The sequence below is a fragment of the Chanodichthys erythropterus genome, chromosome 13 (assembly GCF_024489055.1).
Source record: "Chanodichthys erythropterus isolate Z2021 chromosome 13, ASM2448905v1, whole genome shotgun sequence".
In the NCBI taxonomy this organism is placed as follows: Eukaryota; Metazoa; Chordata; class Actinopteri; order Cypriniformes; family Xenocyprididae; genus Chanodichthys; species Chanodichthys erythropterus.
In genome coordinates, this window is record NC_090233.1 from 21711850 (window position 1) to 21737439 (window position 25590).

Here is a 25590-nt window from a genome sequence, read left to right on the forward strand (position 1 = left end):
CTCGACATGCATGATCTGAACTCTTCTCAAAGTGTCAAGAACACAAATTTAGAGCAAAAAGAAAACTAAATATATGCATCTTCCATAATTAATGCTTATACTCAAAACTCACCAACTGATATATTATTGCTAAAGTGTTCGGAATGGATTTTTTTTTAGCACATTTTCATACAGTTGCTAGGACAGGGGTGGCGAACGTTGGTCCTGGAGAGCCACAGTCCTGTAGAGCATAGCTCCAACCCTAATCAAACACCTGAACAAGCTAATCAAGGTCTGAAGGGAAAAATACAGGCAGGTGAGTTTTATCAAGGTTGGAGCAAAACTCTGCAGGACTGTGGCTCTCAGGACCGGAGTTCCTTCACCCTGCTAGGGTAACTGAGTGGTTGCTTGGACATTGCTTCAAACATTTACTTACCCTCATGTTGTTCCAAACCTGTATAATGTTGAACTTAATATATATGTTGGTAACCAAACAGTTTCTGTTGACTTCCGTCATGTAGACAAAAAATACAATGGAAGTCAATAGGTTACCAACATTCTTCAAAACATCAGCAGAAGAAAAAAAATCATACATATTTAGAATGACATGAGGGTGAGTAAATGATGACAGAATCTTCATTTTTGGGTGGACTGTCGGGTGTCCAAACTTAGTCCTGGATGGCCACTGTCCTGCAGAGTTTAGCTCCAACCCCAATTAAACACACCTGAACCAGCTAATCAATGACTAATTAGGCATGCTAGAAACTTTCTGCAGGTGTTTTGGAGCTGGTTGGAGCTAAACTCTGCAGGACAGCGGCCCTCCAGGACCGAGTTTGAACATCCTTGGTCTATGCTTTAAGTCAAAAAGTTGCCCATTTTATTGTCACCATAGCACAGCTCTCCTCAACAAGCACATAATTTAAAGTAACATTCATTTCCATAGGATAAACAGTGCAGGAAACAGTTAAACAGTGCAGGCTGTTTCAGTGTTGTCATCAGCTGCACCATCCGAAGCAAAACCCTCTCTGCAGAAATTGCTTGCAATGTCCTTGAGGCCGAACTGAATCTGTGAAGTGGAACAAACGGAGAGTTTGCAAGATTCTGTTTCACACAGATAAGAGGCTCTGTGAAAGGGCAGTCCTATTAAAACCAGACCTCGGTATTCATGAATTCAGATGTGGTTCATTTTGGCTTTCTAGGGCACCTTCTCATCAATGCATTCATCACGAGAAATTATAATGTGAAACAGCAAGACTACTGTAGTTCAGCTAAAATGCGTGAATGTAAACAATACTACAGACTAAACATTACCAAAGACTTACTTTTTCGAAAGTATAAAGATGATTGTTTGGGGAGTTTGCAGATGCCTAGATGATTATTTATAGTTGAAGTAAACTGGGACAGCTTTAAAAACAAACATTATGTTTGTGCTCCGGAAAAAAAAACACTTTCTTTCAGCAAAATTCAGCTTTCAAGGATTGTGAAAGAATGAAACATTAAATCAGAGAAAAACATTCATGTTCTCAGCAAAGATAATTTTTATTGTTCAAAGGAAGTTTGTGGAGAATTACAGCAGTACACACTTGACTGAACAGCTGCCTTTATCACATAACACAGTACAGACAAGAATGAGGTCAAAACTTATATGGATATTGACATTAGTAAAAAATATTACTTAAAAATGACTATGGCTCCCAGATGGTGTGTATGGCTAATTCATGTTGTTAAAGAAGGCCTGAAAATCGAAACAGTCAGCAAAGGGACATCACTCCTTTTTCTGTCATCAAATTAAAAATGTTTAACACCCAAACACAGCAGTAAGAAGAAAAAAAAAGGATGATAACAGAGGGAAGTCGCAAACAGGCACACACATTTTGACATCTAGGAGAAGAGAAGCTGACAAGTTGCAGTAAGACTCAGAAATGTAACACCTAAAAACTTAATATTCAGAGAAAGAGACTGTTTAAGAAAAAAAAGAAAAAAAAAACAGAAGAAGAAGAGTGTTGTTTTGTCATTTGGGTTGTTGAAAAAAGGAATAAAATCTAAGCGGAGAACATCGTCAAGTCTAGTTTGTGTACAATTTTATCATCTTGAATGCTCTTCCAACCATATAAGGACTATAGGAAATGTATGGAAAAGCAGTAAGAAATATCCCCCTATATATAATTGCATCCGAGTTTTATTTGTTTAAATAGCCTGTTCAGGAAGCATTTATAATTGATTCTATACGTCTATATATAAATATATTTCTGTATATATATATTTCTGTATACTGTTTTTTTAAAAATATATCTATTTAAACCCAGATGGGTGTTGTTCTACATTTGATTTCCTTTCCAGTTTTGTCACCAAAGCTCTCCACAAATTCAATTCAAAAACTTCTAATTTGTCATGACCTGATGTAAAGCCTACCAGGCTTACAGTATCATTCCCTTTTAAAGAGCCAAATCAAACCCAGTATCAATGATAAATTTAGTGGCACTAATGCACCACTTCCCAATTTAGTACATACAATCAGAGTGATTTGCTCTACCCTGACAAGAAACAGGAGGAAAACAAAATAAAACTCGCCAGCCCGCATGAACCTCGATAGTCAGAGCGGGATGGCGGAGCATGGTTTTACTTTAATAGCACCATTTTAACTGTTTATACATTGTTGCTTGAACTGTACTGTGTGCCCACAAGTTGAACTCTTTAACGGTCTCCAGATTTCACACTGTTTGATCTGAGTCTTATATATATATATATATATATATATTTATATATACACACACACACACACATTTGCAGAGAACACTTCCTGAATGAGCTAACTATGAGATTCACACACCACGTCATTCAGATGATGCTGGTTTGCTCTCCATCATATGGTACAACACCGAAAACACTTATAGTAGAGATTTTTTTAATCATATCTGAATACACTAACACTAAACGCCCCGCTTGACTCTTTTGTTAACTCAGTCTCTGTGTGAGGGGGTGTCTTTTGTAAAAGGGAGAACTTTCAAAATGACAAGACCTATAGAGCAGCCAGCAGAAATATCCATTTATCTAGCCAAACATCGTCTATACTGCTTTAAACAGGATTCTCTTACATATACATGACAGTGTTTCTCAGTCAAACATCTTTATTCGCCATAGAGCATTAATGTTCTTCGTTTCATGCACGGTAATTCTTTCCACTCCAGCGCGCGGTTCTCACTCTGTCAGGTTTCCCCAGCAACGGAACACCCGTCCGGGTCAGTCGTCATCTATGTCGTCGCCCTCCGACTCCTCTCCTCCTCTCCGCTCGTACACTTTATCTCGGTGTCGCTCCTGGATCTCCTTCATCTCCTCGGCGTAGCGGCAGAAAGCCCCGCCGAACTTGCTCCACGCTTTGAAGGGTATCGTGATAGAGTTTCTGTAACTGGGCTTCACCTCGCTCACCCGCAGAAACACCCCGTACTTGTTGGAACCCACGTCAAAGAAGAACCGCTTGGAGTCCACCGTGATTGACGTGCCCTCGGGAAGCTCCCCGTAACCTCCGGCGCAGCCGCCGCCGCCAACCAGCTCATCGTCATCCCCGCCGTAGTCGTCGATCAGCTTGGCCAGAGCGTCGCGGAACTCGATGAGACCCTGAGCAGGAAGGGCAATGGTTTGCCCGGATTGCATGCCACCCCCGGGCACACCTCCTCCGACGCCAAACCCTCCAGGCCCGCGGTTGACGGTCTGACGGATACGGAGGAACCTCCCCCGCTGGTTCTCCTTCAAATCGAGGTAGTATTTGCGGTTTTCCCTCACTAGGAACTCGCTCTTCAGGGCCCGTCTAGGCCCGCCGTCCTCACCGCTAGAGGACTGGGCGATCTGCTCCGGGGTGCTGGGTCCGAGCTGGGCGTAGTGCTCAATGAAATCCCCCAGGTAGTCCCGAAACTCCGCCGCGACTGACATGGAAAGTGTCAAGCGACTTTTGGAGCCACCAGCGCCGACCTCGGCGATCTTGATGAACCTGCCCTTCGAGTTCTGCTTCACATCCAGATAGAACCGCTTATTTTGGATGTCAAGGCGTTTGGACGCCAGCTCCTGTGTCTCTTGATCCCTCTGGAAAGGCTGGAATCCGCTACTTCCACCCCCTCCTCCGCCACCGCCACCACCACCGCCGCCGCCGCTGCTTCCACCGCGCTCACTCCCACTATCCCCATCCGCCATCTTCACCATCACCCAGAGCTGCGTTATTTTTTCCCACCCGTATGTCGTCAGGTCCCGCCTTCTGACCTGTTCAGAGGCAGGAGAACGTCGTGTGAATGGCCAATAGCTCTGGGAACGTCACTGTCTTAGAACATCTTGTGATTGGCCGTTTGACGTGTCTGTCATACATTCGCTTCTCTAATTGGACCGCAACCTGTCCGTTGTGCGAGTAAATACCGCATCCCCATTTTCTTTGGCTGACTTGGACTGTCTATCAAAGTGTAGGTCCCGCCTTATTGTTTTGACAGTACCATGGGCGATTGGTGTACAGTGGTGTCGATAACGTGCAAAAAGCAAGCACTTTATTGCTGATAACACTTACGGTACATACAGAATCATTCCCCAGTCACAATTTTCAAGCCCTTTAAATATACAAATAAGAACTTCTAAATAAAGTTTTGACAAATAGTTTAAAATACATTTTTACTATTATAATGTTGATGTATGTCATTTATACAAATAATTAGGCAAAGGCAGAAGATTAATTACGTTTAATTCGGAGACTATTGATACGAATTAAAAAAGAACTGGAAATGTTTACCTTCATTAATAGTATAGCCTGAAAAAAGATACACTGCCAACATAACGCAGGTGAAAAAAAGTACATTTAAAGTGCTCTGTTTTCGTGCACTAATTTTGTACTTAATAGGCTAATAAAAGAACATCTAAGTGTACTTAACTGTGCTATTTTGAGAAAGCATGAAATATGACCTAAAATGTGCTTTTAATATACTATCTCTGTATTTAAAAAATGTATTTAGATGCAAATTATAGTACATTTGAACCCATAGTGTACTACAAGTGGTAACTAAATATAATTTTTAAATACTGAGATAGTATTAAAAGCACATTTTAGTTCATATTTCATGCTGTCTCAAAATAGCACAGTTGAGTACACTTAGGTGATCTTAAGATTACTTTAAGAAGAACTAAAGAACAATTTTTAGTATATTAAGTACAAAATCAAAATTAGTGAACGAAAATAGAGCACTTTAAATACATTATAGAAACATTTGTTTTAACCTGGGAACGCAAAGTAAATATTTTACAGTTATTTTATTTTTATTTTAATATTACAGTATGAAGACAATCATTTATTTACCATACAGCATGTTATTTTTATCATTTCATGCTTACTAGCACCTGTGCCTTTTTGTATACATGCTTTTATGCAAACAAATATAGGCTACTAGTCACGTTCATATATTATCGGGTGCCTCTGCCTCGGAAAGTGGGTCCTTGACATCAAAACGTCTGACTATTAAGTGTAAATATTAATCCATAAGTTCAGCAAGCTGTATTAAGGAAAAATGTTAAATCAAAAATAGAGTTTTAGAGCTCCCTTTCTTTTTGCATATCAATGTCAGAGTTTCATTTTGACATTTTAGTACCGGTAGCCTAAATTGATATTTTAAAAAGCCAAACAATTTATTATTATCAACAGAAAATGTTTTAATATATGATTTCGCCTCATGTGACATAATTATGATCGATATTAAATATGAGAATAATTAGAAAAATAAAAATGTGTTATTTGTTTTTATGTGGTTTTATAATATATCTTACTCTTAGTCTTGAACATTGTTGTTCACATGAAATCATGTGTTTTTGTAATGTCAGATGATCATTTACCACTTCTAAATAAGTAAATTTCAGGCAGTTGTAAGTCCCGCCTACATGTTATCCGTACAAACATCATTCATCAATGGGGGATGGTAGAAGCAGATACATGCTGCAATCTCATTGGCCTTCCCGAAATTCGAACAAACAACAGAGATTCTGATTGGCTGATTGCACCGCTCTGTATGCCTCGAGCGTTCTCTGCTGAACGGGGTTTATTGTTCCTCCGAGTCAAGAGGCGAAATAGATTTTAGCCAGACCTCCTCGGATCCCATTCAAAGTAATACTTCGCTGAAATGGTATGAAATTTTTCAATCTTGCTCTGTATAATTATTTTCTGTAACTCGAAATGTCCATCCGCGTGTAATACTGCTCATTTGTCGTCTTTTTAAATATTCTGCGGCTAGCACCGAGCTAACGCTGGTTGGATTTTGCGCTGTTAGCCCGCGAGAGTAGCGCGTGCTAATAGTCTTTTTGTAATTAATCACGACGTATGTTGTCCCATTGTAAATGATTTGCGTCTTAAACCTAACTATCGTATATATTTGAAAGGTTTTGTTGATATACATCGCAGCTGTTGTGGAATTTCTCCAAGCAGTATAGCTAAGCTAAACACTATCCGTAAACGGCAGTGGAGAGCTCGTGCTGATCAGTTTATATAAACTTAATTTATTGTGTAGTTGTTCAGAGACCAGAGTCCTAAGAATTGCTCTATGCGTCTTTTTTGCATGTGCATGTTTGTCAGAAACACGGACAAACTATATTGTCAGTTTAGTGTGTAAGTCATATGAGCGGGAGATTTACCTGCTTTAACAGGCTGTTAATTGATTCATTGGCATTCGGTTAAGTGGCAGATGGCATTGCTTCAAGTTTTTAGGGAACCTTTAATTCATTTGAAGGAACAGTTTTACCCATACCCTCTGGATGGGAAACGGTGCAAATTGCCAAGAGAAGTGGAGTATGTTCTCAACCGTTTTAGTTTTTATTGTTGTACACCGGTAATTATTAATTTTAATGAGTAATGCATTAAAAATACTTATTTTGATGATTTGTAAAATATTTGACACATTAGCTTACTTGTTACATAATTTTTATATAAAATAAATATTGTATATAATTTTTAATGTAAAAAAAAATACATATATATATATATATATATATATATATATATATATATATATATATGTGTAACCGTGTCAAATATTTTACATAACATGTATTTTAAATTATATGTAATTTAATTATTAAATTATGTAAAACATTACATAAAATTATTACATGTATTATTTGTATTCATTGAGACATGTATAAAATGGTTTTTATGTATATTACATTGTAAAAAATTTAATGTAAAAAATAATATATTTTACTTTTTAAGTATGCTTTAAATTTCTTTGCACCGCTAATATGCTGTAGGATGTATGATTGACTTGAACCCCTATAATTTTTTTTCATACTGTTATTATGCTAATTTCTTGTTTTGTGCACTGAAATGCTTGAATATGTTAGTCTGCATTGGATCTGAGTCCGTATATTCTTTTCTAGGCAGGAGGAAAGGCTGGTAAAGACAGTGGCAAGGCCAAGGCGAAAGCAGTGTCTCGCTCACAAAGGGCTGGACTTCAGGTAAGCTTCTGTTTTTATTATTTGCTCTGCTGCTGGTTTTCTGTTCATGAAATAAATGATCCGTTTGTTAAATTTCCTTCAGATGAATTGATGTAGATGTGAAATTTTTTGGGTCACAATATTTAGTCAAATAAAAAATGTCAGTAATTTGTAATCAATGCATATCTGAAATTTGTAGTTCCCGGTGGGTCGTATCCACAGGCACTTGAAGACCCGCACTACAAGCCATGGTCGTGTGGGAGCAACAGCAGCCGTGTACAGCGCAGCCATCCTTGAATATCTCACAGCTGAAGTAAGACTCGGCGTTAACTTGCATGTTACAAATCAGATATGTGCTGATGTGTGGCAAGCTATTAATCATGTTTAATTCTTGTTGTAGGTTTTGGAGTTGGCAGGAAATGCTTCAAAAGATCTGAAGGTGAAGCGTATCACTCCTCGCCATCTACAGCTAGCCATTCGTGGAGACGAGGAGTTGGACTCCCTCATCAAGGCAACCATTGCTGGTGGTGGTAAGTTTTAGTTTATTTTGTGTATGTTGCATACATACTGATGTCTTGACAGATGTTAAGCACTTGCGTGTTTGGTGTCTTCTCACAGGTGTGATTCCACACATCCATAAGTCTCTGATCGGTAAGAAGGGCCAGCAGAAGACTGCATAGTTCCTGTTGGGGTCGCTATGCTGACATGGACTCAAGGACTTGCATTTGGGATGTGTGACCAGATCGGCTTGTTCATCCATTCATCCATTCTCTTTTTTTTTTTTAAGTTAATATTAATGTTATACTAGCTAACCACAAGTGATTTGTTAGTTTTGTGTTAATGTTATATCGCCAAAACTAGAATGGCAAATAAGCCTCCCCCTCCCTCCACCCCAACCCAAATGTCAGGTATTTTAGAGAGAGACAAACAGGAAGTGTCTGATCTATCCTCCTGTGACTGTGGAATTGTTTGTTGAATTGGCCAGAGCTATGGAGCTGTTTTATACTGAAAAATGGAAATGATAAAAACATTTTATACAAAACCAAAATGTTTGTTCTTGTTTTACGTTGTCTGCCATGGTCTTTTGACATTCTTTTAAACATTACTCAACTTTTTTGGGCCAAAAGGGAAGCCACAATTGTTATGTGCAGTGTGATACCAATGAGTTTTAATCAGGGTTGATACAGAAGTGTGTGTGTGTGTGTGTGTGTGTATAAATTATATATATTTACACAGTGCACAGCATAAATGAGTACACCCCTTCTGAACATACAAAAGATGTATTCTTTATCATCACTAATACAATTCATAGAAAGATGGCAAAATTAAAATGTATTAAACATATACGTATTAAAAACTCAGAAATATGTCACTAATAGCCATAAAATAAGTAAATTAGCCAGTTTTGTTTAAATTAAGGATTGCGGAAATGAGTAAACCCTAGATTTAATTCAACAAATGTATAATATTCTAGTACTTAGTTTGGCCTCCATAATGTTGGATATACTGCTCTAACCCTTCTTGGCACAGAGTGTACAGGTTCACGACAAATTGTCACATGTGTCCTGTTTAACTCCTGGATGATGAGCTCCTTAAATGCCTTGATCTTTAATGGGGAGAGGAATCCCACACAGGCGCTCAAGAGTGTTAAGACTGAGTGCAACACGTGTCCACAGAAGGTTTTTCACCTTGGGAGAATGCATATCCTCATTGTCATGTTGTAAAAATGCCCAACAATGCAGGGAATGAGGAAAAAATAGCATCTTCTGTTTCAAGTTTGTGTATAAATTACACAGTGTTGTGGGAATTCATGACATCATTGATAAAGCACAACTCCCTCACACCTTCAGCAATCATACATCCCTATATAAGAGCTTTACTACCACTGAACTGTACTGTGGGAACCAGGCTCTTCTCACTGTACTATAGCAACACCATAACATTTTGGATGCTGTTAGATCCATAATGATTGATTTGGGCACATGAGACCGGAGTATTGATTCCCAGAATCTATATTTTGTAAATATGGGCTTTGGAAATGGCTAACTGACTTTATTTATTTATTGTGATTTAGCTACAATAGGTAGTTCCAGTGAGAACAACAACCATGCATGTTATTTCTGCAGGCTGCTTCTTACTCTGTGAGATAAACAGTCACTCTTTTCATAGCTTTTGCTGGCTCTGAGACACTCGCTTGGTATTTCTCCTGCTCTTTGTCTAGCAAAAAAAATCCCTCATCACTAAATGAAGGCCTGATTATTTCAGGGGCCTTGTCACAGGTCCATTGTTTTTGAATTTCTCTGTTACTTTTGTTGTATTTTCACACTTAAAACAATGCTTTGGTAATCCTCTTGTAGCACTGTCCTCTTTTGTGCTCCTGACAGAAGGTTCTCTCCCAAGTGCTTCCATTGTTGTTAGCATTAAGTCTGAGAATGATTCAGTGGGCTATATAACACTTTTAATTGTCAAGAAATGACTTCTCTTTAAATGTTTTGGTTCAACACACTTACCTGTTGATCAAACATTGCCATTGATCAAACACCAGAACATTTTTATTTCATTTTATTTCGTAACTTTTAAGAGGGTTTACTCATTTTTGCTACACAACATTTTATCACCTTGATAAGAAAATCTTATTTTGCTGAATAATTTTGACATGCTTCTTTGGTAATTGATTAAGCAGACTTGCTGGAACATTATATCTCTAAAGAACCCTAACATGTCTTCTAAGTTATTGAGTAATTGCTGACTTTCAGAAGTTTCAGAGGGGGTGTACTCATTTATGTGTGTGTGTGTATATATATATATATATATATATATATATATATATATATATATATATATATATATATATATATATAATATATATGAATGACACATACACCCTTTAGAAAAAAAAGTACACTTTAAAAAATGTAAACTTATTACAGAAATAATGTGGTCTTTACCGCCACAGTACTGAATTGAATTTAATGTTTTCGGACAGCTAATCAAGTTATTTTCAAAATTTATGTTAAATGCAATTAGTTGAACTTGAGTGCTTTTTGGCCCACTTGAGGACTTAAGCTACATCTTTTTATGAAATTTCATATTTCTGTTGTCTGAAATATGGTTAAAGTGCAACTTTCCTACAATTGAGCACACTTTCTTTCAGAAGGGCATTGTATGGGCATTATATATATATATATATATGTGTGTGTGTGTGTGTGTGTGTGTGTGTTTGTTTTAAATATCAGTCTACTAAAGTAAACTGTTGTTTAATGTGCATTTATAATTTTGGGTGGTGATTATAGTAATAGATGCGCAGCAGTGCATATTATTTATTCCCTGGTAAATAAAATTTCATTCTTATTTAGGAGTTAATTTTATTCATTTCATTTATTAAATATTCATCCATCCAGTAATAGTTCCTGTAAGCTGTCTGATTTGCCACCGAGTACATTAATTAATAGGTACAGAATGAACGCGGCTGTTATAAATCTGCTTCATACGAGGATGATTAGGCTAGTCATGTCAGGGTTAAAAGGTATGAGTTTAAACTGCGTTTCATAATAGTAATATGATTTCACCGATCATGAAATCAAAGAGCCCAACATTAAATTAAATCAAATTACTAAATGTTGAACATTTAATTCGTTTTCAGGCAAATTTTCAGTCATCTGGGTAATTAAATGTCGTTGCAAAGGGTGGACATTAGGTGGCGGTAAAGACCACATATTCACATTCGTGTGATTCAATACAAAATTACAAAACTGTTTAATTCCTATTACCGTTTCCGACTGATAAGCATTCATTAAAAAACAAAAACCAAACAAACAAACAAACAAATAAACAAACATGTTTGATGACAGTCTCTCGCGTGTTCAGTTCACAGGCGTATCGTCGGAATAAGTATTCATATGTGCTGCAGGTAAGTTTGAATAGACGGTGTCTGTCTGTCATATCATGCGCTTGTGTCAGTTAAGCTGTTTAAAGCATTTGAACTCAGAAATGCAGTGCCGCATTTAACAGTAAATCCTCTAGTGTAAATGGTGTCTGTCTGGGTTTCTGCTTGACCTTGCCTTGAGTGGGCCTAGTATGTTGTGTTCTAGTGAACTGGTGGCTACACAAACACTATTTAATGTGTCCACATTAACCCTATAGGTATCAAAATAGTCTAAAAGAAGCCTTTGTAGATTAACAAACCTAAAAAACATTAATGCCAAATGCAAAAGCCTTTCAAATGTCCTAGACAACTGCAGCAAAGTGATTATTGTTGCTTTGGCATATTGTACCGACCATGCAGTGTGTTTGTAGATGTTGCACCTCACTGTCCGTGTGTGTATGTGTGTGTGTGTAAGATTGAACAGCTTTAACCTGGGAATTAAAACAAGATCTCACATACAACTGCAGGCTTTGAGTTATGGGACATCTGCAATGCAGAAGCCTATATATAGCAGAGAGACAGAGAGAGAGAGTAATGGAGGGAGGGGGCTGAAGACAAGATACAATAATATCAATGGAAAAGTTGCCATTCCCACAAATATAATTCAGTACTGCAGGCTTTTATTGCTTCTTTGGAGATTTTAGTAGCCTCTAGCCTAGTCAAACTATTGTTTTAAATCTAAACATTTAATTATGTCCAGAATCATTGCACTCTTTAACATCGCCATAGGCTTAAAATCATGAATTGGTGCTTCTACATCAGTGTTATCCATCTATCTTTTCCCTCTGATTTTTGGGATAACTTATGGGTAGGGTTAGGTTTAGGGGTAGGAATAGGGTTAAGACAAAATTTTCAGACTAGAATGTTGTTCCAGGATCAACAAAATATGTTGACCCAGGAACGCATCTAACTCAGCAATATCAGGACGTGCTGCACTGACAGAGATATTTTTGTATGGTATTAATGCATGATGTATTTCAAATAAGTGGCTGATTAAATCATATAAATATCTAAATGTATTAATTTAAAAAATGTAGGCCTATATAATAGTATTTTTAAATTATTCTCTCATAGGTCTCATGTTTTTTGTGCTGGCATTACATCATAGCCATGGATAAATATCTCTAATCATTATTCTGCTCTACAGCTGACAGTGTAATCATAACCATTAATGTTCTCTGTTCATATTTTTGAGATTATTTCTGACGCTTAATCATTGCTGAGAAGAAACTGCTGTCTTTTAATAATTTATCTGATTAAATATTTCAGGACTCTGATATGCTTAAGAGTACTTTACATTTGAGTCTACAAAATTGTTAAATCATCATTCTGTGGTAAAGATATGTTAGTATCGACCACTGAACTGTATTTATGAGTTATGCCAGGCAAACAATTTCCACAGTTGGTTTTAGTTTTTATTGCATTTTAAACAAATCAATATTTCCATTTATTTATTTTTTTGAAAATAGCCATATAGTAAGACAGATAATGTGCAGTCTATCTATCATTATCACAAAATAATCTGTATAATATCCCTTATTTACTCTCCCATTCCAAATCTTTGAAGTCAGTAAGATTTTTTTGAAAGAAGTCTCACCAAGGCTGCATTTATTTGATCAAAAATACAGAAAAAAGTAATAATATTACAATTCAAAATAACAAAATATCTAATAAAATATAATTTATTAATGTGATGCGAAGCTGAATTTTTCAGCAACATTACTCCAGTCTTCAGTGTCACATGATTCTTCAGAAATCATTCTATTTGGCGCTCAAGAAACATTACTTATCATTATTAATGTTGAAATCATTGTGCTGCTTAAGATTTTTATGAAATTTTTTTAATGAAAATCATGATACATTTTTCAGGATTCTTTGATGAATAGAAAGTTCAAAAGAACAGCATTTATTTGAAACAGAAATCTTTAACATTATAACAGTCTTCACTGTCACTTTTGATTAATGTAAAGCAAAAAAATAAATAAAAAAATTTGTGAACAATAGTGTATGCTGTTTGTGTACTGTATATCAATATGTTAAGTACACAATACAAAAAAAACGACACCCAACAGCAGCAGCAGCACACTGAAGATTCAAGGTCATTCATTCAAAGCTCTCTCAGTTGTAAATGAGAGGAATATCTCATATAGGAGAAAACAAAGGATGACAATCACCCACTGGCTCAGATTTAGTTGCGATTGATTCCCAAAGAGCTGAGGGCATTACATTTTGGAGTTGTTCTGTATTCGTCTAGCCAAGAACAGGACATGTGCCATCAGCACAATGGTTATTTGCTAGATGCATAATTTATGCGTTCTGTCTAGTCTCCCTCAGAGGACATGCAGTAATTAAACTATGCATTTCGGTCAGACTAAAGCCTTTTTTGACATGCTAACTGCCCTCCTTGAAACTCTGTTTATGTTTTCACTAAATGGCATGTATTAATAGTATAAACCATGGTACTGAATGATTTTTAAAAATAAACGTTCTTTATTAGCATTGATAATTCCATGAAGAACCTTTTAACATCAATGGAACCTTTCCATTCCACAAAATGTTCTTTATAGTGGGAAAAAGTTCTTTTGATTATTAAAATGTTCACATTTAGAAAAAAAGAACGGTTCACTGAAAGGTTCTTGGTAGAACCCAAAATGGTTCTTCTATCTATAGCATTGCTGTGAAACAATCATTTTGGAAACCTATGTAGCCATGTTCATGTACTATAGTAGATCAAGTCTTTAAGTAAAACAACTGTTTGACTCTGGTGAGTAAGTGTGTTTGCTTGATATAACACAACAGAGACAAAGAGATCACGTATGGTATGTTTGGTTGATAAATGGCTTTATTTGGCTTTAGGGGAACATACTGTATCAGTTAGCAGCCATACAGTTAAAGTGTCAGCACTCCTGAACCATCTCTAAAACAGTGTCGAGATGCAGAAAAGGTGAGGACTCTTTTAAGCAGTTTAGATTCATGATTAAGGCATTTACGTACATTTTTACACACATCAAGCAAATCTATCCCATCCCCTCATATTGTCAAGCTCCAAGTGAATCAAGCCATGCAGATTGAAACTCCTCTTGATTTATTCATTTCATGAATAATTGCTACATTTATTAGAAATCTTGCTCTTGGCTCTACCATCCTCTTCTACTCTTTTGGATTATAATAAGTCCTAAGGGTTGCTGAATAGGAAACTCGCTTTAACATCACTGTCACCACACTTTCTTTACACTCTAAGAAAAGTATACCATTAATTTTCTGCGAGGACATTTCCTAACTCTAAAACAATACAATGTTATGAGTAATTCAAAATTTGAAAAGAAAGTCCTTCATATCAAAGGTAGGGTAGGCAGTTTTTTTCATAAACACTTTTTGTTATTCTGGTTGAAACTCTCTTCACATCCTGATAGCAATCAATAATAGAAGTGGTCTAAATATTAAAACATACATATATAATTCGGTCCGAATGCAATGATACGATGTCCTACCAGCCTGTAAACATATGTATTTCCATACCTCTGCTCGCGCAGACATCACACGCCATCAGCGTGCTCCGTAAGTCTGTGCAGAGTTGCGGACACCGAGCGCAGCAAACAAACAGCTGCCGTCTTTTACAGTTCCTCCTGAACAAAAACAACATTGTGTTCATGCCATGTCATAACCGTAATCACGATAAGCCAACCCTTGACGTTCTACCTGGAGCTGTTCACGTCCTCAAACTCGGATTTATGTGTTTCTATGTCAACACTATCAACGCCGAAATGAATCTGCAGCAGTCAGGTGGTACAAGTAAGAGCTACGTTGTTTACATTGATTATTATTGTAATGTTATGTGCTTTGAGACATGAGGTAATTTAACGCCGTCTCTCGTGATGCTGTGCAGACTCTTCTGTGTGCGTTCACGTGTTTTGGAGGAGGCGTGGCTTTAGAAAGGGTGGGATCTCATGCTTTCAAAGCTAACTTATTGCTAGCTTCTCTGAAATTGCCTACCCTACCTTAAACATAGTATTGGGCTGTATTTTTACAGACTTTTCTTAGAGTGTAGACTGAAGTCTTATTTAACAAACAACAGGTAACATTTTCAATTGTCATATATTTATTGATGAAATTGTTTTAAAAAATCAAGACCATTGATGGAAAAAGTTAAAATCAAGGATAATGAGGGTGCATCTCCAGTCAGGTGTGTGCCGATTTGCACTGCCTTCCCAAAATCAAGAGATTTGTCCACATTGATTCAAATACCCAAGTTTGCTAAACACTACCTGGATAACACTACTACCAGAACAATATTCTGTGGGCAGACATTTAACTCTTTATTTGCACAAAGGTTTATGCAAGAAGAAATAATGGTGAAGTCAGACCAACTGAGATGGCGTGATGTGATCCGAAACACCCATTTAAGATACATTAACCAGAAGATTTTTGATTCCAATGTGCCAAAATACTGGATTCATTGGGCATTTTTCCATCCATGATGTTGATATTTTCAACCATTTGTTAAATAAAGATTTAGCCAGGTATTGAGTGTCGTTGGCTTCATAAGATTATTTATTGTGACAGATGAAGATCAGATCGCATTTTAGAAACAATCTCGATACTTTCGCACAGCTGTAAATAAATCTAAATTGATCATAATGTCACAGAATGTGCATCCCTTAAACATTCAATCAAGCAGGCCTGCATTGTGAAGGGTTTCACATAGCTGTCTATATTGGCTGTTTTTCTGGAGTAATAATGTGGCAGTTAATAGCCCTTCTCTATGGCTGTAGGTGTGACTGTCTGTGACCCCTCTGCCCTCTCTATGGCCAGTCTGTCACCTGCAGAGTGAGAAGAGAGCTGGACCTGTCACGACCAGCTGCAGTGTCGCAGAAAACATGAGTGTTTACACTGCTTCCTGAAGCCTGAAAGCTCTTCTACACACTCTCACACACACAGGAAGAAAAAACACAACAAATATACACAAACAAAACAAATTAATGTACAAAGACTAATGCTTTATGTCTTCCATTGGGTCAAGAACATGTCCGAGTTGTATTTAACCCCAAAACCAAAAGAAGGACAAAGAAAATATTTTGCACAAAGGAAATGAAGGATGATTAAGATTTCATGAAAATTAAATCCCTCCCAATTTCCACTACTATAAAGTGATATATATAAACAAATCTGTATATAAAAGGTAAAATATTTATGCATCATGGTAGCATTTGTTGTGCTGCCGATAATGACCTATGCTTATGGACCCTTTTCACTGACTAAATCGCAAATCTGGTGAATTTTTTTATATTTTCACTTTTAAAAAATGTAATACTTATTTATAAGGCTATATATTGTGTTAAATTACAAAAAAAAAAACAACAACAACTAAATAACACTGCTACGATGTTTCTAATAAAACATTTGAGGGAGTGACAGCAAATCTGACATCTTCTTCTGACCAATCTCTCTCTTTTGGAAAGCCGTGGAAACTCTATCACAGATTTTTTCTTTTGCTATTGGAGAAAATGGAAATACAAAAATTATATTTGCTGTCATCTACCATTCAGCACTATAGAAGGTTACCCAACTATGAAGAATTCTGCTTCTGACAACCCTGAAAAGGGGCCATTAATTAAAATCATTGTATTACAGAATTTTTACTGCAATACAGTAGTAATTTTACTATAATACAGTAAAAATGATCAGAATTATAAGAAAAGTAATGAGAAATAAAACAAAGAAAACATCCAGATACATTATGGTAATGAGAACCCAGCTAACAAATATGTTTTAAGAACATTTTGCTAACGTTCCCATTAGGTTATGAAAATGTAATTTCTTAAAGTTCTCTTAACATTCAAAACATTTTACATTTTTTTGGTTATGCGTTAGCCATGAACGTTAGCTTAAGTTCTGAGAACATTCCCCATTAGCTGGGCATTGGGAGCGGAGGCAACAAATCTTAATTGTCCTCAAAGTAGTCTTCATTTTCATCATGCAAAACAGTTTTTTCTTTTGATTTCAGGGGTGACCCAGACATGTTCTCAGCAGAAACACTAAAGAAAAAGGCTGGAACCTCGTCTAGTTTCAGAAGGAAGCCATGCCACAGATTAGAAAGAGAAATTGGGAGAAAGAGCAAATAAGAGAGAGGAAGGTTAACTTCAGAAACAGTGAAATCTGCTCCTTCACAAATGAATCAATCAAGAGGAGGTCAATTTTGAACACAGGAAGGAATAGAGGGATATTTAGCAGCAATCGTCTCTAAAGCGTCAGAATCTAAATTGCATTAGGATTTTCCCACACTACAGATGCACTCTTCTCTCCAAAATCTAAACGTTGAAACCCTCCCCAAGAAATCCATGAATGTTTAATCTTTAATCTCACCAACCTCGTTGAACTCCATGCCACCACGTTTGCCGTGCTGTGACCATTGCAATTAAGGAAACTGTGAACGAATGGACAGATGCATATATTAAAGTTCTAAAATGATGCATGCTTTGCATGAGAATGTGAATGAAACATTCTTTCCCCTGTGAGTGAACTTAATGAAATGAGCTTGGACAATTTCATTCATGTGGGTATAGATGCCCTAATATCGCTGGAAAAATAGATGTGGCCTGTCCCTGTGCTTGGCTCATGACATACATTCAGGACTCAAGTGACGCTCTATATAATGGATATGCTGTTGCTCTGAATAATTACCTCTTCCAAAGTCCAAACTCACTTATTTTTTAAATCAAATAGCACCGAGAGGTTGGAACCAGTTCATTTTGCCTTGCATGGCATCACCTTCTTTTGTGCTGTCCTGCACTACTAATGGCACGTGAACACCAGGTATGAATGGGGTCTTTGCTGTCTGATCTTCACTTACATTGCTATCTTGACACGAAAATGAATATTTGTCATCATTTAATCTTCCTAATGTCGTTCTGACCCTGTATTGTTGTCTTTATTGTGACATAAAGAATAGCTTAGACCAGGGGTGTCCAATCCTGCTCCTGCAGGGCCACTGTCGTCTTCTTCTTCTTCTGTTGTTTAATTGACGGTTGGCAAACAAACTATAAGGTGCATTTTCCGCCACCTACTGGATTGGAGTATGGAGCATTTACTGTCCATGTAGAGATCAGCTCCAACCCCAATTAAACACCTGAACCAGCTAATCAAGGTCTTACTACGCATACTAGAAACTTTCAGGCAGGTGTGTTGAGGCAAGTTGGAGCTAAACTCTCCAGGACCGAGTCTGGACTCCTCTGGCGACTAAATGTTGTTGTAGCGTAGACTAACAGTTTCTCTTTTCCATACGAAAGAAGTGGATGGTGATTTATACAGCCAATAAGGTATGTAAAAAAGCCAGATGAAGGGTAGTGGGAATAAATTAAAAAAAAGGTCTAATTTGTCAAATTTAAACTTCTTTTAACATATTTAGGGCACTGCTTCATGCATGAAACGCTGCATAGGATGCAAGGCGCGAGCGCAATGGTCCAACACGTCTATCTAAGGCTTGTTTACATCGAAAAATGATGTAAAAATCAGTGAAGTGGAATGGAAAAACATGCTGTGTGAATGGTGCCTAAAAGTGGTCCATATGAGGTCACAAATCTCATTTGCACTTCTGTTAAATAAAAACAAAATGGCGCACTGTTCCGCTTTGTCATTACGTAACCTATCGAGACTAATAATTTGAATTTCAGTATTTTTGTTCCATAAATCATGTGACTTTTGAAGACTTGGAATACAGAATCGCTGTGAATGTGATTTCACCAAGTACCACGTTCCTGGATCAACATCTTTGTTGATCCTGGAACAACATTCCAATCAACCAATCAATCAGATTTGAGGGACAGGTTTACAGTTATTGTCAAGTTTAGGCTTACAACCAGGGTTAGGTGCTTCTACATCAGTGTTATTCACCTATCATTTTCCTCTGATTTTAGGGATATACTTATTATTTTAGGGTTAGGTTAGGGTTAAGATTTTAGGACTGAAATGTTGATCCAGGATCAACAAAATATGTTGATCCATGAACATGTCTTACTTGGCAAAATAACAGTGGTCAATATTTTTTGTCCTTTTGGAGGCTGCAAGTTTACTCAGCATCCACTTCCATTGTATAAAAAACAGAAACTAATACATTGTGCCTAATATCTCCTATTGAAAGAAAGTAAATGATTAGAAAATTGTCATTTTTGGGTGAACTACTCCATACACTTTCTGCATAGACCGTGTTTAATCTCTTGAGTGCTATACAGAAAACCGTTTTAGTGCTTTCATTACTGACTCGATGCTTTCCCGCAGAGATCCTGATACATCAGGAGATGAAATCAGCCATACCTAATGAAATGAAAGTGAAGATGAGAAGATGAGGTTTGTTTGGTGGTGTTGTGTGTGGCAGAGTGACAGAGAGATAAAGAGGACATGGAGGGGTCCAGACGGATGTGGCGGAAGCGGTGATGGTATGCAGCTTTACTTGCTCTTGACCGCAGCGGCCTTTTCGCCTTTGTTATTGTCCCCCTTTTCACTCTTGCTATCTGCCTTATTGCTATCTGCCTTGCTATCGCTCTTCTTCTCCTTCTCTTTCTCCTTTTCTTTCTCTTTCTCCTTCTCGCTCTCCTTCAGCTCCTTTGGACTCTTCTTTTCTTCTTTTTCCTTCTTCTCATCCTCCTTTTCCTTCTTATCCTCCTTTTCTTCCTCCTCCTCTTCCTCCTCCTGCTCATCGCCTCCTTCTTCCTGTTCTTCTCCTTCCTCGGCCTCCTCTCCTTCCTCTCCTCCCTCCTCCTCCTCTACTTCTTCCTTCTCCTCCTCTTTCTCTTCCTCCTCCTCCTCCACCTCCTCTTCCTGCTCTTCCTCTTCTTCTGTCTCAGGTTTGGCTACACCCCTCCTGTAGGAGCTTAAGGCATAAGTGCGGCTTGATGGATAAGAGTAGGTGGACTGCATCATGGCTCCGCTCACAGAGCTCAGACGGCATTCCTCACCTTCCAGCAGCTTCCTGTTGGGAACGTCCATAATATGGATAAGGATTAATAAATGCATCAACTAATGACATCAAATGAAATTAGCTCTGAGTCTGACCTGTAGGCTGCGATCTCAATGTCCAGTGCCATCTTGACATTCAGCAGGTCCTGGTATTCGCGCAGGTGGCGGGACATCTCACCTTTTGTGCTCCGAAGAGCAGATTCCAGTTGCTGAATTGTGTCCTGTCACCACAAAATAAGACATTTATGTCTCCAAAAACTTCTCTGACAGGAAATCTTACCCAGCTACCAGGGAACGATCTCAGAACTTTGGTAAACAAGTTAACAAGTTAATACAATGTTCATTTAAAGGTATCTGTTCTTTAAAGGTGCGCTAGAATCAAAAATTTAATTTACCTTGGTATAGTTGAATAACAAGAGTTCAGTATATGGAAATGACATACAGTGAGTCTCAAACACCATTGTTTCCTCCTCTTATGTAAATCAGATTTGTTTAAATGACCTCCAAAGAACAGGCGAATCTCAACATAACACCGACTGTTACGTAACAGTCGGGTTCATTAATATGTACGGCCACAATATTTGCATATGCCAGCCCATGTTCAAGGCATTAGACAAGCCAGTATTAACGTCTGGATGTGCACAGCTGAATCATCAGACAAGGTAAGCAAGCAAGGACCATAGCGAAAAATGGCAGATGGAGCAATAATAACTGACATGATCCATGATCACATGTTATTTTTAGTGACATTTGTAAATTGTCTTTCTAAATGTTTCGTTAGCATGTTGCTAATGTACTGTTAAATGTGGTTAAAGTTACCATCATTTCTTACTGTATTCACTGAGACAAGAGAGTCGTCGCTATTTTCATTATTAAACACTTGCAGTCTGTATAATTCATAAACACAACTTCATTCTTTATAAATCTCTCCAACAGTGTGTAATGTTAGCTTTAGCCATGGAGCAAAACCGTAAACTCATTCAGAATCAAATGTAAACATCCTAATAAATACTATACTCACAGGAATCTGACGCATGCATGCAGCATGCATGACGGACATCTTGTAAAGATCCATTTGAGGGTTATATTAGCTGTGTGAACTCTGCAAATGCACTGTATTATAGTCACAAGCTCGGGGGCAGGGAGTGTGCGATTTAAAGGGGCAGCAGCCTGAATCGGTACATAGTTAATGATGCCCCAAAATAGGCAGTTAAAAAAATTAATTAAAAAAAATCTATGGGGTATTTTGAGCTGAATTATATATATGAACTTATATTACATCTTGCAAAAACTGGTTCTAGGGCACCTTTAATAATGTTCTCAAAATGTTATTTATACGTCACTCATGGAACTTTTCTTCTGAAACATTTTGATTGGATGTTCGTCTTTTTTTAAAAATGTTGCTACTTGTTTCAGAAAGTTCAGAGAACATTTGAAGGTTGAGCAGCGAGCTCATTGGCTACTGATACAGTAGGAACCAGCTGTGCCCTATGGAGAATGATATGACTGAAAGCAGATTGAGTTAAGGACCTATCAGCCTGTGCCATCTAGAGTTTCATGATAGAACTTCGTATTTGTGACATTTATCATATGACTCCTTCCATTGCACAGACAGTTGTTCTTTGGATTCTGTTTGGATCTTAAGTGATTTACCCTTTTTCTTTTTTGTTAATTAAATTAGAAAAATGCAAATAGGAAAAGTTGTACTTGTGCCCTCAGATTTGTGGCCCCTACTGTATGCATAATTTGAATGTAAAAAGCATTCACTGAAACGCACTCACCTGCAGCTCGCCGATCTCGTTGTTGTTGCGGTCCTCCATCTCAGCCAGCTGTCTCTCTAAAGACTCGTTATGGGCTTTCAGGGACTCGATCTCCAGGGTGCGGGCCTGCAGCTGTCGACGGTACTCGGACAGCTCATCCTTGGTCTGCTTCAGAGCATCGTTGTTGCGTGCCGCCGCCTCAGTCACGGAGACGAACTTGGAGCGGTACCATTCCTCTGCCTGCTGCTGGTTACGGGAAGAGAGAGACTCGTACTGGGCACGAATGTCCTTCAGGGCCACAGCAAGATCAGGCTTACTGACATCCATCTCAACAGACACCTGAGCATGGAAAACAGTTGACAAACTAATTGTTAATAAGTTTATTATATAACTATATATCTAATATCAAGTCATTCTATTTTTAAAAAAATGCTGTTATTTGAACATTACATTCATCAAAGTATCCTGAAAAAAAGACAGGTTTCCACATTAAGCAGCACAAGTGTATTCAACAGTGATAATATTAAGAATTTTTTCTTGAGCACCAAATTAGCATAGAATGATTTCTGAAGGATCACGTGACACTGAAGACTGGAGTAATGGCTGCTGTAAATTCTGCTTTGTCATCACAGAAATAAATTACATTTTATTTTAAACTGTGATAACATTTCACAATATTGCTGCTTTTAAAATTTTTGATAATATAAATGAGCATAATGAATTATAGCCACAAATAAGTCTGTAAAAATTAATTTGTGGTGGAACTGCAGTTTAGTTGCTGATTCATTATTGATTTCTAATAAATAATTAATACCCCAAAGCATGCATTTACATGTGAGCTAAAAGGAGAGTATATCGATACTATATATAGATACTACTTGAGTATTGCCACAAATATGAGACATTCTGTACATATATAAGAAGTTGCTATCTTTACTAATAAATAAGCAGTTTTCCAGTGAATGTAATCAACAAACCACTGTCCATCAGGTAGTAAGGTTATTGAAAATGCAATATATCTGATATATGCAGTGCTAATGTTGGCCATGGCATGTTTAATCAGTCTTTGAATGTGATTTGTGGTAATGAAGTTTTGGGCCCTTGAGGCTGCGGGATGGAGTGCAGACTCAGGGGTTTTAATGCTCAAAGAAAGATTATGCTGAACGATTTCATGAAGATGCAATTCATCCACCACATCATCAACACACAGAGAACAGCAATCCATCTATAATCAGTTACATTCACACTAATTGTATACTCAGGGTTTTCATTTTATCACTTTTATCCAACACCATTTTGAATGAAACATGAAATGAAAATGTAATATAGTGTAGAAATACTCTGAGCTAGTCTAAAGTGATGCAGTCCCTCTCAAGGACGCTGCACCGGAGGGGTCCCGCTGCACTCTGCAGCCACACCTAAAATCCTGCGCTACTGCATCATCTCCTCAGTACCAGGAGGTAAGGAAGTTTAAACATCCCATCATCAATAATCTTCTTTCAACTTTTAATACATTTCTCCCTCTCCAGGGATTGTCCTTGTCTTTGTCTGATTAAATATTCTGTTTCTAGATGGTAAAGGTGCATTAGAGAAGGGACTGGCATTATAAATGCACATTTTGACTGAGGTCCTGGTGCAGTGCAGCGTCAGATGCGAGTGTCTGAGAGCTGCAGTGCTGTAAATTCTCCCAGACGCACACCGCCCTCAATGACACTGCACAGTCATGATACGCATGCCCACACTATGAGTTATTAATAAACAGAGAATTTCAAAGCATTAATCATTACATAGTATTTTTAGGCTTTATCTGCTTCATCTGATCTTCTCAAATGTATTTTTCTACATGATTAGACCTTTAAAATGACTTTGATGTAAAGCTATGTAGTCAGGTTAATTCGCTTAAATTGGTTGTATATGCAAGTAAAATATAATTCATTTAAATATTTGCACATGAGGGACATGTTTGTTTTCTTGACAAAACATTTTCTAATCAAAAAAATATGAAATATTTGGCTTAACCGCAACTTTTATTTGTCCTGGACATTGATGAATAGTTCTGCATCATTGACCCTGCAAAACTATGACATGACATGAGATAATAATGAACATCAAAACATTTCTGAGAACAAAGAATTTGTATGCTTTTCATAATTGTATCTGATCAAATAAGGTCTCACACTGTAAATCTTGCACTAGCGCAGTTATGTAAATTTCACATTTCACAAAATATTTTAGTGTAATGATTTCAATAACATCTAAAGCATATGTAATATTCGGCTTAACTGATTAGTTTTTATCTTACTGGGATTAAAAAAATATGATATATGCCTTTGCAACTATTGCATGCGATGTATTGTAATGTAAATCTAAGAACATTGCTCATTTGCCACCAAAAAAAAAAAAAAAATAGCATCCCAGGCTGGTCTCCAGCATGGCAAGCTGGTCTTAGCTGTTTAAAGATGATCTCCCAGCCAGGTTTGGTATCCCAGCCTGACCATACCCCTCTAAAACCAGACAACAGATATATAATTCATAACTTTTTCATACCTGGGTGGCCTGAAGTGACGCCTGTAACTCCTGCAGTTCTTCCTCGTGCACTTTCCTGAGGAACGCGATCTCATCCAGCAGGGACTCAACTTTCTTCTCCAGCTCCAGGCGTGACAGGGTGGCATCATCCACGTCCTTGCGGTATCCCTTGAGGCTGTTCTCGGCCTCCTCCCGCAGCCGGGTCTCCTCGTCCAGCTTCTCCTTGACGCGCTCCAACGCCTCGTTCATCTGCACGCAGTCCAGGTGCATCTGGCTCTTCTCGTGCGTCAGCTCCTCGACGCGAGCACGCAGCTCGCGGACCTCTTGCTCGTAGAGATCGTGCAGGCGCGACGGCTCGTTGTGGCGCTGGCGCAGAAGCGCGACCTCCGCCTCCAGAACTTTGTTGTGCTGCTCGAGGTTATGCACCTTCTCGATGAACGTCACGAAGCGGTCGTTCAGGCCCTGCAGCTGCTCCTTCTCGTTGGTGCGGATGATCTTCAGCTCGTTGGTGATGGCGGTGGTCTGCGTCAGGTCCACGGTGTCCGGCTGGAAGCCGCGGCTTGATCCGAGTTTGGTCCGGTAACTTGAGGATGTGATCATGGGGGATGGAGAGCCGTAGGTGCGGTGGTGCTGCTGCTGCTGGGGTACGGAGCGGTAGCTCACCGTCACCCGGGACGGGCTGCTGCCCACGGGGACGCGCCGTGGCGCATCACCAAAAATCTTCCTGTATGAGCTGCTCGAGTACATGTCGCCGGAATAACTCATACTGGAATGCTCAAGATCACACAGACCGAGTGAGTGAAGTGAGTGGATGTGGGAAGACAGAGAAAGAGAGAGAGAGAGTGCCAGTCTGGATGTCACACCGGCATCTTTTATAGGCACAGAGCGCGAGCATCATCTGACGCAGGGGCGGTGGTGGAGGGGGAAACCTGCAACCCTGAGCAAAAAGACAGAGTCCCTGGAGAGAGCTCATTCATTCACTGCCTTTGCATTTGTGGCCAC

General features: G+C 38.2%; 3 protein-coding genes across 3 annotated transcripts; 1 reads left to right on the forward strand and 2 right to left on the reverse strand.

The window, feature by feature from the left end:
* Positions 1-1504: 1504 nt before the first annotated feature.
* On the reverse strand, positions 1505-4188 carry purba (purine-rich element binding protein Ba). Its single transcript, XM_067406120.1, has one exon. The coding sequence runs from the start codon at positions 4171-4173 to the stop codon at positions 3220-3222; it is 954 nt and encodes a 317-aa protein (XP_067262221.1). The 5' UTR covers positions 4174-4188; the 3' UTR covers positions 1505-3219.
* A 1798-nt stretch (positions 4189-5986) lies between these two features.
* Positions 5987-8476, forward strand: h2az2a (H2A.Z variant histone 2a). Its single transcript, XM_067406936.1, has 5 exons — positions 5987-6122; positions 7369-7446; positions 7625-7738; positions 7826-7955; positions 8044-8476. Exons 1-5 carry the CDS (start codon positions 6120-6122, stop codon positions 8103-8105), a joined length of 387 nt encoding a protein of 128 aa, XP_067263037.1. The 5' UTR covers positions 5987-6119; the 3' UTR covers positions 8106-8476.
* An 11316-nt stretch (positions 8477-19792) lies between these two features.
* neff1 (neuronal intermediate filament family member 1) lies at positions 19793-25353 on the reverse strand. Its single transcript, XM_067408046.1, has 4 exons — positions 24610-25353; positions 22084-22401; positions 20399-20523; positions 19793-20315 (listed from the first exon to the last, which is right to left on the reverse strand). The coding sequence occupies exons 1-4, from the start codon at positions 25351-25353 to the stop codon at positions 19793-19795; spliced, it is 1710 nt and encodes a 569-aa protein (XP_067264147.1).
* Positions 25354-25590: the final 237 nt, after the last annotated feature.